Raw genomic sequence first — 16,948 nt, 5'->3', positions numbered from 1 at the left:
CGTCCAATAACAGCTTGCAAAAGGGCAAGATGTGGACGAACAGGTTACTAACTTGCTCAGTTTGTGAGGATATCTCTCTTGAACAAATCATCCAATTTTTCTGAAATTGTAATCAATTGTTTTGTCTGTACATGTATATCACATCCACCAATTTCTGTCCCATTCATACAATTTCTTCGTGGTGCGCCGTTTTGTGTCTGTGGGTTGACATTTGGAAGACGTACAGTTTATAGATATTCTGTCTGGGTGGAGAACCTGTATGACAACTGGATGGTAAAAATAGCAACACACACCTAGTAAGGTAAGCAGCAAGAGCATATACATAGCTGTACATTTACGTATAGAGTACACAAAATGTAGAAAATACGAAAAAACGGGAAAAATGTGGACAGTATGGAAAAAATGTGGACAGTATGGAAAAAATGTCTACAGTATGGAAAAAAATGTGTACAGTATGGAAAAAAATGTGTACAGTATGGAAAAAAATGTGTACAGTATGGAAAAAAATGTTGACAGTATGGAAAATAAAAATTGGAGAGTGTGGAAAAATCCGGTTACAAGATGGTAATACATGGCGTCTGTATTTTTATAGAGAGAGAGAGTAGACAAAATTTGCGGCATAAGGACTAGATATATCCGTAAGGACTAGATATATAGCCGGCCGTTGTGACCGAGCGGTTCTAGGCGCTTCAGTCCGGAACCGCGCGACTGCTACAGTCGGAGGTTCGAATCCCGCCTCGGGCATGGATGGGTGTGATGTCCTTAGGTTAGGTATGTTTATGTAGTTCTGAGTCTAGGAGACTAATGACATCATATGGTAAGTCTCATAGTGCTCAGAGCCATTTGAACTAGATATATCAGGAAGACATGACACCATAAATACAATTAAGGAAAAAAAAACCACACACACATGATGCACAGTGAGTAATTTGAATACGTGGTAGATAGGTGCTGTGGGTCATATCTCCCCCCCCCCCCCCCAAATCCACTTCCGTACAGAAGACCTGGCCATGGGGTACCCACAATACAACACACGCACGCACACACACACACACACACACACACACACACACACACACACACACACACACAAGTGCAACTGGGCTAGGAATTCACAAACGGACTCCCAAGTACAGCCAGATTTAGAAAGTACGACCGGAGGATCACGTGATCAGAAATGTTGCCATCTTGGTCTTTAACCAGAGGTTTTTTCTACTTGTGCAAATTATCCCTTCAACAAAAACCATTTGCTGTTTGTAGACATTCTGGCCATATTGCTATATTAAAACGCATTCCTGTGTTTCCCCACACAGATACTAATACTAACAAGGGAACCTCCCCATCGCACCCCCCTCAGATTTAGATATAAGTTGGCACACTGGATAGGCCTTGAAAAACTGAACACAGATCAATCGAGAAAACAGGAAGAAGTTGTGTGGAACTACGAAAAAATAAATAAATATACAAAACTGAGTAGTCCATGTGCAAGATAGGCAACATCAAGGTTAATTGAGCTGAGGAGCGCCGTGGTCCCGTGGTTAGCGTGAGCAGCTGCGGAACGAGAGGTCCTTGGTTCAAGTCTTCCCTCCAGCGAAAAGTTTAATTTCTTTATTTTCGCAAAGTTATGATCTGTCCGTTCGTTTATTGACGTCTCTGTTCACTGTAATAAGTTTAGTGTCTGTGTTTTGCGACCGCACCGGTAACGGTGTGATTAGTAGACGAAAGGACGTGCCTCTCCAATGGGAACCGAAAACATTTGATTGCAAGGTCATAGGTCAACCGATTCCTCCACAGGAAAAAGCGTCTGATATATTCAATACGACACTGGTGACGGCATGTGCGTCACATGACAGGAATATGTTGTCGACCCACCTAACTTGTACACTTGGCGAATGGGTAAAAAGATTCTTCTACCTTACCCGATTTCGGTTTCCTTGTGTATGTGATCATCACTCCGAAAATAGTGATGAAAACATAAGAGTTTGTCACATAAACTGAAAATAAGAAATTAAACTTTTCACTTGAGGTAAGACTTGAACCAAGGACCTCTCGTTCCGTACCTGCTCACGCTAACCACGGGACCACGACGCTCCTGAGTGAATATCAACCTTGATGTTGCATATGTTGCACATGGAGTACTCAGTTTGTATATTTTGCTTATTTTTTCGTAGTTCCACAGAACTTCTTCCTGTTTTCTCGATTGATCTGTGTTCAGTTTTTCAAGGCCTATCCACTGTGCCGACTTATAACTAAATCTGAGGGGGGTGCGACGGAGAGGTTCCCTTGTAAGACTGACCAAAAATACGATATAAACCGGTACCTCCCACAAAATTAAAGTAAGTACATATGAGTTGACGGCTGAATTGTGTAGAAGCACACACATTTCTGGCAATCAGGAACGATAATGAGTTATAAAACCATGCTCTGTATGTCTATTGTTTTAATAATTTGACACGAAAATAGATTACATAAACTACCAAACAGTAATACCGACAGTTGTATCGTAGATTATATCTAGGTGGAATTCCATGTTGCGCATCACTACGATTATTCGTCATAACCAAATAAAAAAAAATGGCTCTGAGCACTATGGGACTCAACTGCTGTGGTCGTAAGTCCCCTAGAACTTCGAACTACTTAAACCTAACTAACCTAAGTACATCACACACATCCATGCCCGAGGCAGGATTCGAACCTGCGACCGTAGAGGTCGTGCGGTTCCAGACTGTAGCGCCTTTAACCGCTCGGCCACTCCGGCCGGCCATAACCAAATTACATTTCAAAATCAGTATAGGAAGTAATGAATTATAGGAATGTCGTTACAAGGAAGATTTGTTAACGGTGGGAGTGAGTGAGTGACTGGCTCTTTGTCTACGTGGAAATCGCATTTCGGTTGGCTGCTAAAGTTATCAGTCTGATGCAACCTCAACCATAATTCGCTTCACTTTCTAAGCCCCCGGTAATAGAAAAAACTTTCAGAAACAATTCCGTAGCCGACCGGAGTGGCCGAGCGGTTCTAGGCGCTACAGACTGGAACCGTGCGACCGCTACGGTCGCAGGTTGGAATCCTGCCTCGGGCATGGATGTGTGTGATGTCCTTAGGTTAGTTAGGTTTAAGTAGTTCTAAGTTCTAGGAGACTAATGTCCTCAGATGTTAAGTCCCACAGTGCTCAGAGCCATTTGAACAATTCCGTAAACAGCTTGTGGCACCGTCAGGATCAGTTTACGCTCGAGACTTTCCTCACCCTACAGCGGCCAACAGCTACAGGCCGCACGCTGTCCGACCAAGCGACAACGGCGCGGCTCTGAGAGTGTCTCTATCAACTGTCATTTTCTTATTTCAGGTTGTAGTACCAATGTTGCAGCTACTTACTGGATTTTTCATGTTGAAACTTACGAACATTGTTCAAGAGTTGTAAAATAGACTTGGAAGTGGAAAAATAATCTAACACTTGGCGACATATTATTTGCTTTTAATTTAATAGAGGGATGAAGGCAGCAGAGGCAGCTCGGAACCTTTGCATTGTGTGTGGGATGAGTGCATTTGGGCAAAACATGTCGTCGAAGGATTTTTCTTGTTTCAAGGAAGATCGTTCTGGCACGACCGATCTTCCACATTCAGGAAGTCTCAGCAGCAGACATACGTGATGAACCGTACGTGATGACATTTGCATTCGATAGGCAACGTTCAGAAGTAGGGTGTAGGAGAATTCCGTGCTCTGCTTCAGAACAAGAAAAATCTAAGCACTGATTATTACTGCATTTTTGCTTGAACGCCTTCAGTTCATACACTGAGCAGTCCTACGCAACACTGTTACTGGTGACAACTTACGATGCCTTTATGTTAACTTCTTAAGAAAAAAATTAACAGCTGAGCTTTAACAAGAGACATATACTCGAGTAAAGGACAGTGTGAATATAGTTTGCGACTTTTTAACACTAAATTAATGACTGAACCCTAATAAAAGACACATACTCCAGCACAGGTCAGTATGAAAAATGATACTTTGTATATTCTGCCTCAAAACGGATTTTGTGAACTACCCGTTCCTCCTCCATCGCAGCTGGTATTTGGTGCCAACAACTGAGACACCTTTCAGTTGCAGTGTAAGAAAAATGACAGACAAAACTGCATTGGGTATTGCTACGACACGATACACACACTGCTGATTTCAAAAACAAAACAATCCAAGAGGTTGTTTGGTAAGACACCCCTCATGCACCTATTATTCTGATCTTATGGCCTCAAATGTGTACCTTTCTCACTCATCATCGAACAACCGTCACGAAAATGTTTCAGGACGAAAACGCACTTCCAACCTGGCTTGACGAGATCTTTACCGCAAAATCAGTAGATTCCTAGAGGCGCGAAACCGATAAACTACCTGAGCATTGTGAATCTTCAGGTTTTGGCGGCGCAAAGACTGTTCCATTAAGTTTCTGGTGTGCAGCCGCAAGAATTCTCCGTTTTCTTCTAATATTTCGGCTGTATAACGTTCAGCCATATTCAGAGTGAGCCGCAAGACTTGCTGATTCGTGCCGATACAGGCACATTCTAATTAAAGATATCTTACGTTTTATTAAAATAGACTTTCGTCGAATACTGTATGCTGTACAGTGTGATATGTAATTAGAAACAACAAGACTTGCATTTTACATAAAAATAATGATTAGATATGTTAATTAGCATATATCTGATGAATTTTATAATGATGTAAGTATTGGAAATGAACGAAAAAATACAATGGACAAAAGTACCCGATTACCATTCTCCAATGCTATCGAGTGAGCCACCGTGCTTGGCGTCTAGAATTGCCTTAATTTAAAGAATTAGACTTTCTGAAGTTCCGCAGAAAACTTCAAAGCCGATTTTCTCGAGCATTTTTCAGAACTGCATCGAACTACTTCGGATATTGATATTTGAGTCCTGGACTTCACATACCATAAATACAAAAAAAGCTGCAAGTGGAAGTGAATATCGCCATTGGTGAGCGCACATAGAAGTCGTCATGCACGACGTACAGAACAGTATTTTCGTTTCCATATGCTTTATTAGTCTCAGACAGAGCCCGTTATAAACAAGGCATTGCTCTTCCATTGCAAAATATAAAACATAATTGAATAGGACAGTTAGTCTACAATGTAGATTAGTCTGACTGCACGATTACAATGAATGCCACAAAATTTTAACAAAAGCCCAATTATACATATACATAATGAAACGTAAGAAAAGAACCTAAAACTTTGAAGTTCTTATCTTAGAAAGACGGGTAAAATAGCAACTACATTCCGCAACGAAGTTATTTAAGGAGATAAGAGCTACTCTAAGAGAAAAATAACCCTTAATTTTAAAAATAATGTACAGTACGGATGATTCTACTTATCACATTCTGTTAGTATATGTACAATGTCCTCGTCAACGAGGCAGTTTCGTTGAAAAGAATCCGAGCTAACATCCCAAAGATGTTCGAGCTCACATGCGGTTCCTCTTCGACGAAATGACTTGGCTCAAACTCGTTTAGGGGTTGAACTGCACGTGTCGCATTACACGCCATAAATAAGACACTTGTGACCCTTTGGTTGAATTGTCTGGCTGATGGCAAGTTTGCGGCATTGTATGAAACATACAATGTTAACATAACATATAACAACAGTAACAACAATATCGGGAACTAAATTAACGACCCATAAAATGATGTAGGCCACACAGTTGCGATTTGGTTAGAATAACGTTTATTCAGAAAGCAAACTAATAGCGAAAGTGGTCGAATTTAGAATTACTATTACACTCGAGCGCATATCCATTTGACACAGTTCAATCAGTCACAGTCTCATCGAGAATTACAAGCCCAATACTCCATCTCGTTAACTACGCGAAAAGTTAGAATTCACACCATGCGCGTCGCTGCTCAGCGCTCAGCGACACCACACAAAGCGAAATTAAGTCGTTTCACTTCCTAGCTACCTAAAGACCGACCGTCCGCTTCCCGTCTCCACCTGCACTGTCCCTCTACCCATCCCAGCCGCGTTTCCCGCGCGCAGAATATCCTCGCTCAATTGACTAGTGCAGCCGCCCATATGATTGGCTACAGCTTATTCTACATTATTTTGCATTTTAACATATTTAAATAATCAAAGCTTGACCACTTTCACGTCCTAAATAAATTAACAATAATATCCATTACATAATAAACGTTAAATACTTTTACATAAAACCAATACAATTTCCTTCTTAGCTTTGAATGCCCGGCCAGTAGCCCTGCACCAATGTGCTTTCTGATAAATAAATAAAGAACAAATGTAATTATTATGCACTAAACTTTACAGTAAATATTTTATTACCTAGTGATTCAATAAGGTGTCATGCTGTCATCATTCAATATGTTTTGTGTTGAGAGTCGGTCGGAGTGGCCGTGCGGTTCTAGGCGCTACAATCTGCAACCGAGCGCCCGCTACGGTCGCATGTTCGAATCCTGCCTCGGGCATGGATGTGTGTGATGTCCTTAGGTTAGTTAGGTTTAATTAGTTCTAAGTTCTAGGCGACTGATGACCTCAGAAGTTAAGTCGCATAGTGCTCAGAGCCATTTTTTTGTGTTAAGGAAATGATGATCTGGAGATTAACTGAAAATACTGATCCTTTAAATTTACTATTTATTTTAAACAAATAAAGTTACAGGGTTGATATTATAACATTTGTCATTTTAATGGTTCAATTGGCTCTGAGCACTATGGGACTTAACATCTGAGGTCATCAGTACCCTACACTTAGAAACTACTTAAACCTAACTAACCTAAGGACATTACACACATCCATGCCCGAGGCAGGATTCGAACCTGCGACCGTAGCAGCAGCGCGGTTCCGGACTGAAGCGCCTACAACCGCTCGGCCACAGCAGCCGCCGAAGGTTGTTCGACAGAGAGAAGAAAAGGTGAATGTCTGAGGGCGCAAGATCAAGTGAATAATGTGGACGCGAAATGACTTCTCAGCCCAACTCCTGTGTGGTTTTTTGTTCAAAAACGTTCAAATATGTGTGAAATCTTATGGGACTTAACTGCTAAGGTCATCAGTCCCTAAGCTTACACACTACTTAACCTAAATTATCCTAAGAACGAACACACACACCCATGCCCGAGGGAGGACGAACCTCCGCCAGGACCAGCCGCACAGTCCATGACTGCAGCGCCCTAGACCGCTCGTCTAATCCTACGCGGCTTTTTTTTTTTTTCAGTCAGGCCGAATGCAGGCGGGAGATAGCGTGGAGTAGCATCACTTCACGCAGTCTTCTTGGTCGTTGTTCTTGGATTACGTCTGCGGGACGTCTCAGTTTTTGAAAACATATGTTAGCAGTGATGATTGCACCTCGGGGAAGCAATGCGTAGTACACCACACAGTGCTGTTCCGCCAAATGCATAACATTATCTTGTGTGGATGCGCGCAGCAACTGGAATACCAACACGCAAGACAAAAACGTTGCGAACTTATGCACCAATCTAATAGTTCAGGAGATATGTCACAAACATTGAGATGCGTGACAATGTTGCGTTTACTTAAGATGGAGCGCAAATTACCCAAAATATGTTCATCCAGTGTTTCATAATGAGAGCATTTAGCCACTTCCAAAAAACTTTAAGCATAATTTCAAACCTTTTCTAAACTTTTTCTAGCTTACTTACGAGGGTGAGTCAAATGGACACCTTAAATATTTTTTAAATACTATTTATTGCGCAGAAGTGGTACAAAGCTGTATCACTTTTCAACATAATCTCCCCCATGCTCAATGCAAGTCCGCCAGCGATTACAAAGTGCATAAATTCCTTAAGTAAAAAATTCTTTTGGTAGTCCACGCAACCACTCATGCACCGCGTGACGTACCTCTTCCTTCCGAACGGAATCTGTAAACATGCTGCAATGTCATTCAGTGTCACTCGGCGGTTTTCCTTCACTACGGCTTCAAATGCTGCATTGTTCTGTGGAGTCACAACTCGTTGTGCCTGACCTGGACGAGGAGCATCTTCCACTTAAGTCACAACATTTGCGAGCTTCCTACTCCATTCGTAGACTTGCTGCTGTGACAAACATGGATCACCGTACTGAACCTTCATTCGTCGATGAATTTCAATAGGTTTCACACCTTCACTACGCAAAAACCGAATAACAGAACTCTGTTATTCCCTGGTGCGAGTCGCAAGTGGGGCGGCCATCTTTATATTGATACTGCGACGGTGTGTGTGTGCATCTGCTCTCTGCTACCACCTACAGGATATTCTGCACGCTGTTTGTAGCACGCATACCAACTTATAGGATAACGGCGCGAAATTTCGATTTGTTATTACAAATTTAAGGTTTTCATTTGACTCACCCTCGTAGTTAACATCAAACATTTAACAGATTTTTGTAAAGTAATGAGAGTTTTGAAGCTGTCATATGCATGGAATTTCGATTCTTTAAAGAATCACGGGTAAACTATTAACAGCTGAGAAAGGAAATGCTAAAAACGTCACGGATAAAAATTGATTATGACCTGCCACAAGGAACTATCCCATTCGTCATTTGAAATGTTTTAAGAAGGCACAAAAGTAATAAGCTACGAGCGGAAAGTTGAAATTTTTCAGCATAACTGTTTCAAACGTTTCACTGTTTAAAACTTTTCGAACTTAGCGAGCAGCGTATAATTACTTTTGTTGCACTGTACAGCAGGACAGCAGTTTTTAACGAACAGACACGAATAGAAAAATGCTTAGCGCGATGATGACAGCACTGAAAATTTAAGCGACCGAGAGACAGATGTGATTCAAGTATTGTGGGGTTCCTGTACGTTAAGCTCAACCGAACGCGGATGACAAAGAAGTTGCCATAGAAGATGTACGAGGGCTATCCACAAAGTACATTACGTTTCGGAATTAAAAATAAATAAAGTATTGGAATTTTTTTTATTATATACAGATGAAAGCCACACTTAAATACTACTTTTCTACGTAGTTACCATTTAAATTAAGGCACTTATCGTAGCGATGGACGAGCTTGGAAATTCCTTCGTCGTAAAATTCGGCCGCCGGCGCCTTCAACCACGTGGTTACCTCTTCTTTTGGGACAGAAAAGGTGTGATTTTTGTGGATTTCCTGGAAAGAGGCACTACAATAAACTCTCAAAGGTATTGCCAAACTCCTCACAACCTCAGAAGAGCAATACAAAACAAGCGCAGGGGAAAGTTGGGCTCAAAGATCTTGCTGATTCACGACAACGCCCGGACCCACACGGCAAATGCCACTCGTGAAGTTCTCGAATCTTTTAAGTGGGAGTTGTTTCCTCATCCGCCGTACAGTCCCGACCTGGCACCGAGCGACTTCCACTTATTCCCAGCAATGAAGAAGTGGTTGGCTACGCAGCGTTTTGATGACGACGCACAGCTTCAAGAAGAGGTAACCACGTGGTTGAAGGCGCAGGCGGCCGAATTTTACGACGAAGGAATTTCCAAGCTCGTCCATCGCTACGATAAGTGCCTTAATTTAAATGGCAACTATGTAGAAAAGTAGTATTTAAGTGTGGCTTTCATCTGTATCTAATAAAAAAAATTTCCAATACTTTATTTATTTTTAATTCCAAAACGTAATGTACTTAGTGGATAGCCCTCGTATGTTGACGCCCAAAGTTGGCTGACACATGCGAAAGATCGGGATGTGGCACTCGGTGAACCTCTGAGCACGAATTTCCAGGCCGTTGGGGACGGCTTATCGGACCTTCAGGCCGACAATGCGGAAATCAAATTTCACATCTTCGAATAATCCTACAAAAATTTCAGATACGCCAGCACGCTTGCGTCAACGAGACAAAATAATTGCCGATAACTGTGCCGGCCGGGGTGACCTAGCGGTTCTAGGCGCTACAGTCTGGAACCGCGTGACCGCTACGATCGCAGGTTCGAATCCTGCCTCGGGCATGGATGTGTGTGATGTCCTTAGGATAGTTAGTTTTAAATAGTACTAAGTTCTAGGGGGCTGATGACCTCAGCAGTTAAGTCCCATAGTGCACAAAGCCATTTGAACCATTTTGCCGATAACTGTACTTAGAAAGGTAGGAAAGTTACTTCAACTTTTATAAGTATAAACGTTAACAGCACACAGCCTTCACAACCAGCGAGGTGTCAACCGCTAGCTGAGGGTCCCACTCACCACCATTAATCACCTCGCGTACTATCAGTATTAGAGCATATTTTTAATTACGTCAGATTATAAAAAAGTTGCCAGAACTTTGAATCCTCCACACATATATGCACTCGTAAAATAAATACAGCACTGTGTAGTCCCAACCAAACTCTTTCGCCTATTTAGTGGTTAATCGAGTAATCAGTGTATTACACTAAAGAAGACGCACTCGAATATATATATATATATATATATATATATATATATGAAGCACAAATTAAAAGGTCTCTATGTAAGCTCGCCATGTTTATTTACAATAAATATTTAAAGATGTTTCTGTTGTTTAAAATGATGGGCATGTGTGTGAAAATTACATATTTCATTTGTTTATTAACGAAGTAACACACTTAGAATGATGTGTGAGGTCGGAAAATTATAACGAGGAGAGGAGCTGCTCCCAACATATAAACTACTGCCACAATTAGAATAGCGGAGCTCGGTTAAGTGCAAGAGTAAATCAGTTCGAACGACGGAAAGCTCTCGATCTGTCGCGACTTGCCACTCAGTGAGGTAGGATCTGTAACGTTCAGATGACAGCTTTTGGGTGACGTGCCATGACAAACATTTTCTGTACATCAGCAGGTGACAGGTTGCGGTCGTACGGTGATACAATATGGCTGTGAGCTGATATTTCAAACTTTTACGAGTTTGAAATTCTGAACATCTGTAAGGTCTTGGAAATATTTGTGCTGCTTTTGAATGAAAAAGAATAAATGTTTTTAAGTCTTCCGTTCACTTTTTATTGGATACCATCATTGATCCTCCAGACTCTGCGCCATTTAATTATCTTTTAATCTTTTAAATGAGTGTGATTTAAGACTGATTCGATCGTACATCCCTGGGACGAAGAAAACTAGGGTATCATATTCGTCCATTGCTCTTGTTTCGTGCAACCTGGCAAGCCAAAAAACCTGCAAACACGCCGAAAATAGCAAAGGAAAGGGAAACCGAAATACTTTCTGCTCTATGCGCACTTCTATCAAATTTTCAAATAGAAAATAGAATAGAGCTTCTACTTGGAAACAATTTGAGATTCGTGATATCATCTGTACTTGCCCTGCAGTACTTGTGCATAGAATAGTGGTTTAACAAGGTTGTCAGGAGACAGGAGTCGTGAATGTACTCCTAGGGCTCTGAAGAGAAGAGTGCACAGTATTAATTCCACTCGCAAGCCGTCTTCTGAAACACGACCTAGTTCAGACTGATGTTAGAGGCACCTAGAAAAATGCAGTCACACTTCTCTGTCGTAGACAACTAAGCAGCCCCAGAAATGAGTAAATGTGATTTAGTACAGAGGAAGAAAATCAGAGTTGACGACGAGATCATTAGAGAGAGAGCACACGAGCTCGGATGTGAAGGAAATCGGCCACTTTTTCACGGAAATTACGGAAAAGCTACCTACATCTGGGTGGCCGAACATGTATTTCAACACCCGTTCATAGACTGATAAACCTGCATAAATCGGAAAAAAACAGCATCTGTCGGACTAAGCTCAAAATTTCCGTTCAAATGCGTTTGACTCGGCCCTCACATTATATTCGAGCGTAGACTCTTCGTGCAGTTACGAACGTATTGTGTAACTGAAAGATCAAAGAAAAGTTGAACCGTATCTAAATTAATGCTAATCAATACGTATCCACGAACTACTGAACGTCCAAGTCATTTTAATTAACACTTGCCTTTCGATCTATGTGGTTCTCAGTTAATAGGCATATTGTTACAACAGGAGTATTTAATTTGACTCGTTCTGTGGTTTGACTTTATCTCTTAGACTTTTGAACAACGTGCAGTATAATCTAGATTTCTATTCTACGAAAACTGTCAAAAAACATTCATAAGGTATTCCACAGAGTGGAGAGACACACAATTTTATCATCGTCGAAAGACTGCGACAAGACACTGGAAGGTATTCGTTTTCAGATAGCAGATCGTCCATGCCGATTTACGCGCATTACAGTTTGTCGTAAATCATTAAGGACGAGAGCGAGCTTCTGTCCTTCCTCCAGGCTTGTCTCCTCTGATAAATCATTCACGGCGTCTTTAGAGCGGTTTGGGCCTTGTATGTTTCAAATAATCTATTGGTAACGGAGCCTTGTTTTAGATGTACAATGACGCTTAGCAAGCCCCCTTCAGGTGAGTGGCGGAGGGTACTTCAGGAACTATTAGGGTGGTGCATAACTGGAGATCGTGAGTGGAGCTGTGGACGCCAGAAAATGGATTGGCAAGTGGAGAAATTGGAACATTTCCGACATATTCTTCTGTTTGATTTAAATAGAGGGGCGAAAGCAGCGGAGGCAGCTAGAAACATTTGCGCCGTGTATAGCGATAGTGCCATTGGACAGAGCACGACAAGCAAATGGTTTTCTCGTTGTAAGGAGGAGTGTTTTGACACCAGTGACTCTCCGCGTTTGACGAAGATCGTTTAAAGGTACACTACTGGCCATGAAAGTTGCTACACCAAGAAGAAATGCAGATGATAAAAGGGGTATTTATTGGACAAATATATTATACTAGAACTAACATGTGATTACATTTTCCACGCAATTTGGGTGCATAGATCCTGAGAAATCAGTACCCAGAACAACCACCTCTGACCGTAATAACGGCCTTGATACGCCTGGGCATTGAGTCAAACAGAGCTTGGATGGCGTGTACAGGTACAGCTGCCCATGCAGCTTCAACACGATACCACAGTTCATCAAGAGTAGTGACTGGCGTATTGTGACGAGCCAGTTGCTCGGCAACCATTGACCACACGTTTTCGATTGGTGAAAGATCTGGAGAATGTGCTGGCCAGGGCAGCAGTCGAACATTTTATGTATCCAGAAAGGCCCGTACAGGACCTGCAACATGCGGAAGTGCATTATCCTGCTGAAATCTAGGGTTTCGCAGGGATCGAATGAAGGGTAGAGCCATGGGTCGTAACACATCTGAAATGTAACGTCCACTGTTCAAAGTGCCGTCAATGCGAACAAGAGCTGACCGAGACATGTAGCCAATAGCACCCCATACCATCACGCCGGGTGATATGCCAGTATGGCGACAACGAATACACGCTTCCAATGTTAGACTATTCAAGAATTCAAATTAAAAAGTCAATCCTGTTACGCTTATTGACTTGATTTTTAAGACAGCTGGGTCATGCTGGTTCACCTTGAGTAAATATGTAAAATGTCACTTGTGAAGTGATGTAAATTATAAATTCAATAAATGTTTGTCAAATATATTTTAAATTAAAGTTTTTCGGTGGCCTGGTACGTACCACTCACTCAAATTCTCATTAGCAGTGTCGGTAGCACTTTATACTTCTGAGGGGAGACAAACGAATTGAACTGTACCGACGATAACTGCCTATGATCGGCAAACAGTGTCAAGCTGCAACTTAACAAACTATCCGACTGTTTTCATTCCCCTCATGTATTAATGACCTAGAAATACTAGAAACGTACATCTTATAAACGACACTTTTTTTATAGTTAGTTCTGTTTAACAGTCGACCAAATACTTACCAAGGCAGTATCAGCTCCACCAACGATGGTGATTCCTAGATTTGTGGACAATCGTGGTATCTCTATATGGCTGATTTCTCCTTCTAGCACAGGCAGTCGTGTGATACCTGTAACAACGAAAGATAGGACTACTTGAATAATCATCGCTACTTACGCGGCGTGCGGTTAAAGGCGCTGCAGTCTGGAACCGCAAGACCGCTACGGTCGCAGGTTCGAATCCTGCCTCGGGCATGGATGTTTGTGATGTCCTTAGGTTAGTTAGGTTTCACTAGTTCTAAGTTCTAGGGGACTAATGACCTCAGCAGTTGAGTCCCATAGTGCTCAGAGCCTTTGAGCTACTTACGCCACAGGTCTCTGTAATACATATTCTTACTGCTGGAGAAACAAATACTTTAACACCACCTATCCATTTACTTCGAGAAGATAGTGGTAGAGAATGCAGTTTAATTGCTAAGTAACTCTAGTAGGGAAACGTCATTTTGAAAAACAAAGTAACATACACTACTGGCCATTAAAATTGCTACATCAAGAAGAATTGCAGATGATAAACGGGTATTCATTGGACAAATATATTATACTAGAACTGACATGTGATTACAATTACACGCAATTTGGGTGCATAGATCCTGAGAAATCAGTACCCAGAACAACCACCTCTGGCCGTAATAACGGCCTTGATACGCCTCGGCATTGAGTCAAACAGAGCTTGGATGGCGTGTACAAGTACAGGTGCCCATGCAGCTTCAACATGATACCACAGTTCATCAAGAGTAGTGACTGGCGTATTGTGACGAGCCAGTTGCTCGGCAACCATTGACCAAACGTTTTCGATTGGTGAGAGATCTGGAGAATGTGCTGGCCAGGGCAGCAGTCGAACATGTTCTGTATCCAGAAAGGCCCGTACTGAAACTTTAACATGCGGTCGTGCATTATCCTGCTGAAATGCAGGGTTTCGCAGGGATCGAATGAAGAGTAGAGCCACGGGTCGTAACACATCTGGAATGTAACGTCCACTGTTCAAAGTGCCATCAATGCGAACAAGAGGTGGCCGAGACGTGTAACCAATGGCACCTCATACCATCACGCCGGGTGATACGCCACTATCTCGATGACGAATACACGCTTCCAATGTGCGTTCACCGTGATGTCGCCAAACACGGATGCGACCATCATGATGCTGTAAACGGAACCTGGATTCATCCGAAAAAATGTCCTTTTGCCATTCGTCACCAAGGTTTGTCGTTGAGTACACCACCGCAGGCGCTCCTGTCTGTGATGCAGCGTCAATGGTAACCGCAGCCATGGTCTCCGAGCTGATAGTCCATGTTGCTGCAAACGTCGTCGAACTGTTTGTACAGATGGTTGTTGTCTTGCAAACGTCCCCATCTGTTGACTCAGGGATCGAGACGTGGCTGCACGATCCGTTACAGCCATGCGGATAAGATGCCTGTCATCTCGACTGGTAGTGATACGAGGCCGTTGGGATCCAGCACGGCGTTCCGTATTACCCTCCTGAGCCCACCGATTCCATATTCTGCTAACAGTCATTGGATCTCGACCAACGCGTGCAGCAATGTCGCCATACGATAAACCGCAATCGCGGTAGGCTACAATCCGACCTTTATCAAAGTCGGAAACGTGATGGTACGCGTTTCTCCTCCTTACACGAGGCATCACAACAACGTTTCACCAGGCAACGCCGGTCAACTGCTGTTTGTGTATGAGAAATCGGTTGGAAACTTTCCTCATGTCAGCACGTTGTAGGTGTCGCCACCGGCGCCAACCTTGTGTGAATGCTCTGAAAAGCTAATCATTTGCATATCACAGCATCTTCTTCCTGTCGGTTAAACTTCGCATCTGTAGCACGTCATCTTGGTGGTGTAGTAATTTTAATGGCCAGTAGTGTACCTCCGTAAAGTCAGTAATTCGTGGCAAGCTGCCCTGTACTATCAGCATTGCTTCACGATTCTACAGAAACTTAAGAAGCAGTCAGATCACCTGAAAACAGCCATCGTCTTATGTATTTTGCAACTGTCATCTTTGTGTAAAGCTTCAATAATATACAGCTACCTCTGACTGTCAACACAAACAACGCTATACCCTTGGAATTTAAACTGAGTCAACACTATTCCTTCTAGAACTTATGCACAACGAAAGATATCGAAAGAAAAATGAACTCCCTGAAGCAATGGTTCACCGGAATGAAAATTTATTCACGTAAAATAGGGATTATAGAGCGTATATGATCCTATTCATAGGACACGCAGCTGCTCAGAGATGGGCTTTAACTGTGATTTTAGGATCTTGTTTTGCCTCTTCTCGCTACAATGTAGTCCTGCAAATTGCATACCAATGTCGTCTGTGTTAAAGTCTACACTATGCTTGCATCCTACAAGTTATGTATAGCTGCTAGGTCTCTTTTTCTACTTTTTCTAGTAGAGTACTGCTGTTTGCTACTGCATCCCGCCATTAACTAAATGATCCATTAAATATCTATAGTCTTCTATAGCCCGATCCACGAACTATGGCGGTTCGCGCATGTCGAGGCACGGACGGGGATTGCATTGTTGACGATTCCAAGCGACAGTCGTAGTACGCGCATGCTCATGATTTCTGCTTGAAGAAAGCATATATCCTGCAAATTATGTCTCTCGCTTGCTTACGCAGAATTTATCACTTACCATCTCAATCAGCGATGACAACTCGCAAAAAATGGGATCTAAATTCACTAAACAACTCGCTACGATCACGTTTAATCCTCACATTAGCTATGGCACTCACAGCGGAGTGCTCAGGGGACAACTGAACGCTCATTGGCTATTGGAGAATACGTGACGCAGGTGCGCAGAACAAGCCTAAACTCGACCGCCATGGTGCGTGACTCCTACTGTAGTGCCTCTGCAGCCCCTCCCGATTTTGAACTGTAATTTGCTAATGAAGCTCCACTCAGCAACGGAACTCGATGCATAACATAGTCTATACTACATGGCTGTCAGTCGTCTTTTTTATCAGATTCTTACTGCACTGGAGTACCGGCTATTCTCTGTAAGCCAGCATAATTACCAAAAACGTTTCATTAGAAAACTACAGTCTTCTTCATCATTACCCTCCAGATTTTGAAATGCGATTTGTTTATGAAGAATACCTGATACTCAAGCAGATTCCATAGCAAGTGTGTATTTGTTGCACTGTTCTATTTATTAAACACGTACGCCCCCGGTAGCCGAGTAGTCAGC

General features: G+C 42.4%; 1 protein-coding gene across 7 annotated transcripts in view; it reads right to left on the bottom strand.

The window, feature by feature from the left end:
* The window catches only part of LOC124721462 (ligand of Numb protein X 2-like), a 579,832-nt gene that overhangs the window by 78,885 nt on the left and 483,999 nt on the right, over window positions 1–16,948 (bottom strand). For all 7 annotated transcript variants that reach the window (XM_047246450.1, XM_047246451.1, XM_047246453.1 and 4 more), the window contains one exon: window positions 13,713–13,819. In XM_047246450.1, the coding sequence (XP_047102406.1) occupies window positions 13,713–13,819 (107 nt within the window). The remainder of the gene's footprint in view (window positions 1–13,712; window positions 13,820–16,948) is intronic.

Source organism: Schistocerca piceifrons, chromosome X (assembly GCF_021461385.2).
Source record: "Schistocerca piceifrons isolate TAMUIC-IGC-003096 chromosome X, iqSchPice1.1, whole genome shotgun sequence".
In the NCBI taxonomy this organism is placed as follows: domain Eukaryota; kingdom Metazoa; phylum Arthropoda; class Insecta; order Orthoptera; family Acrididae; genus Schistocerca; species Schistocerca piceifrons.
This window is presented reverse-complemented; position numbering and strand designations above follow the sequence as displayed.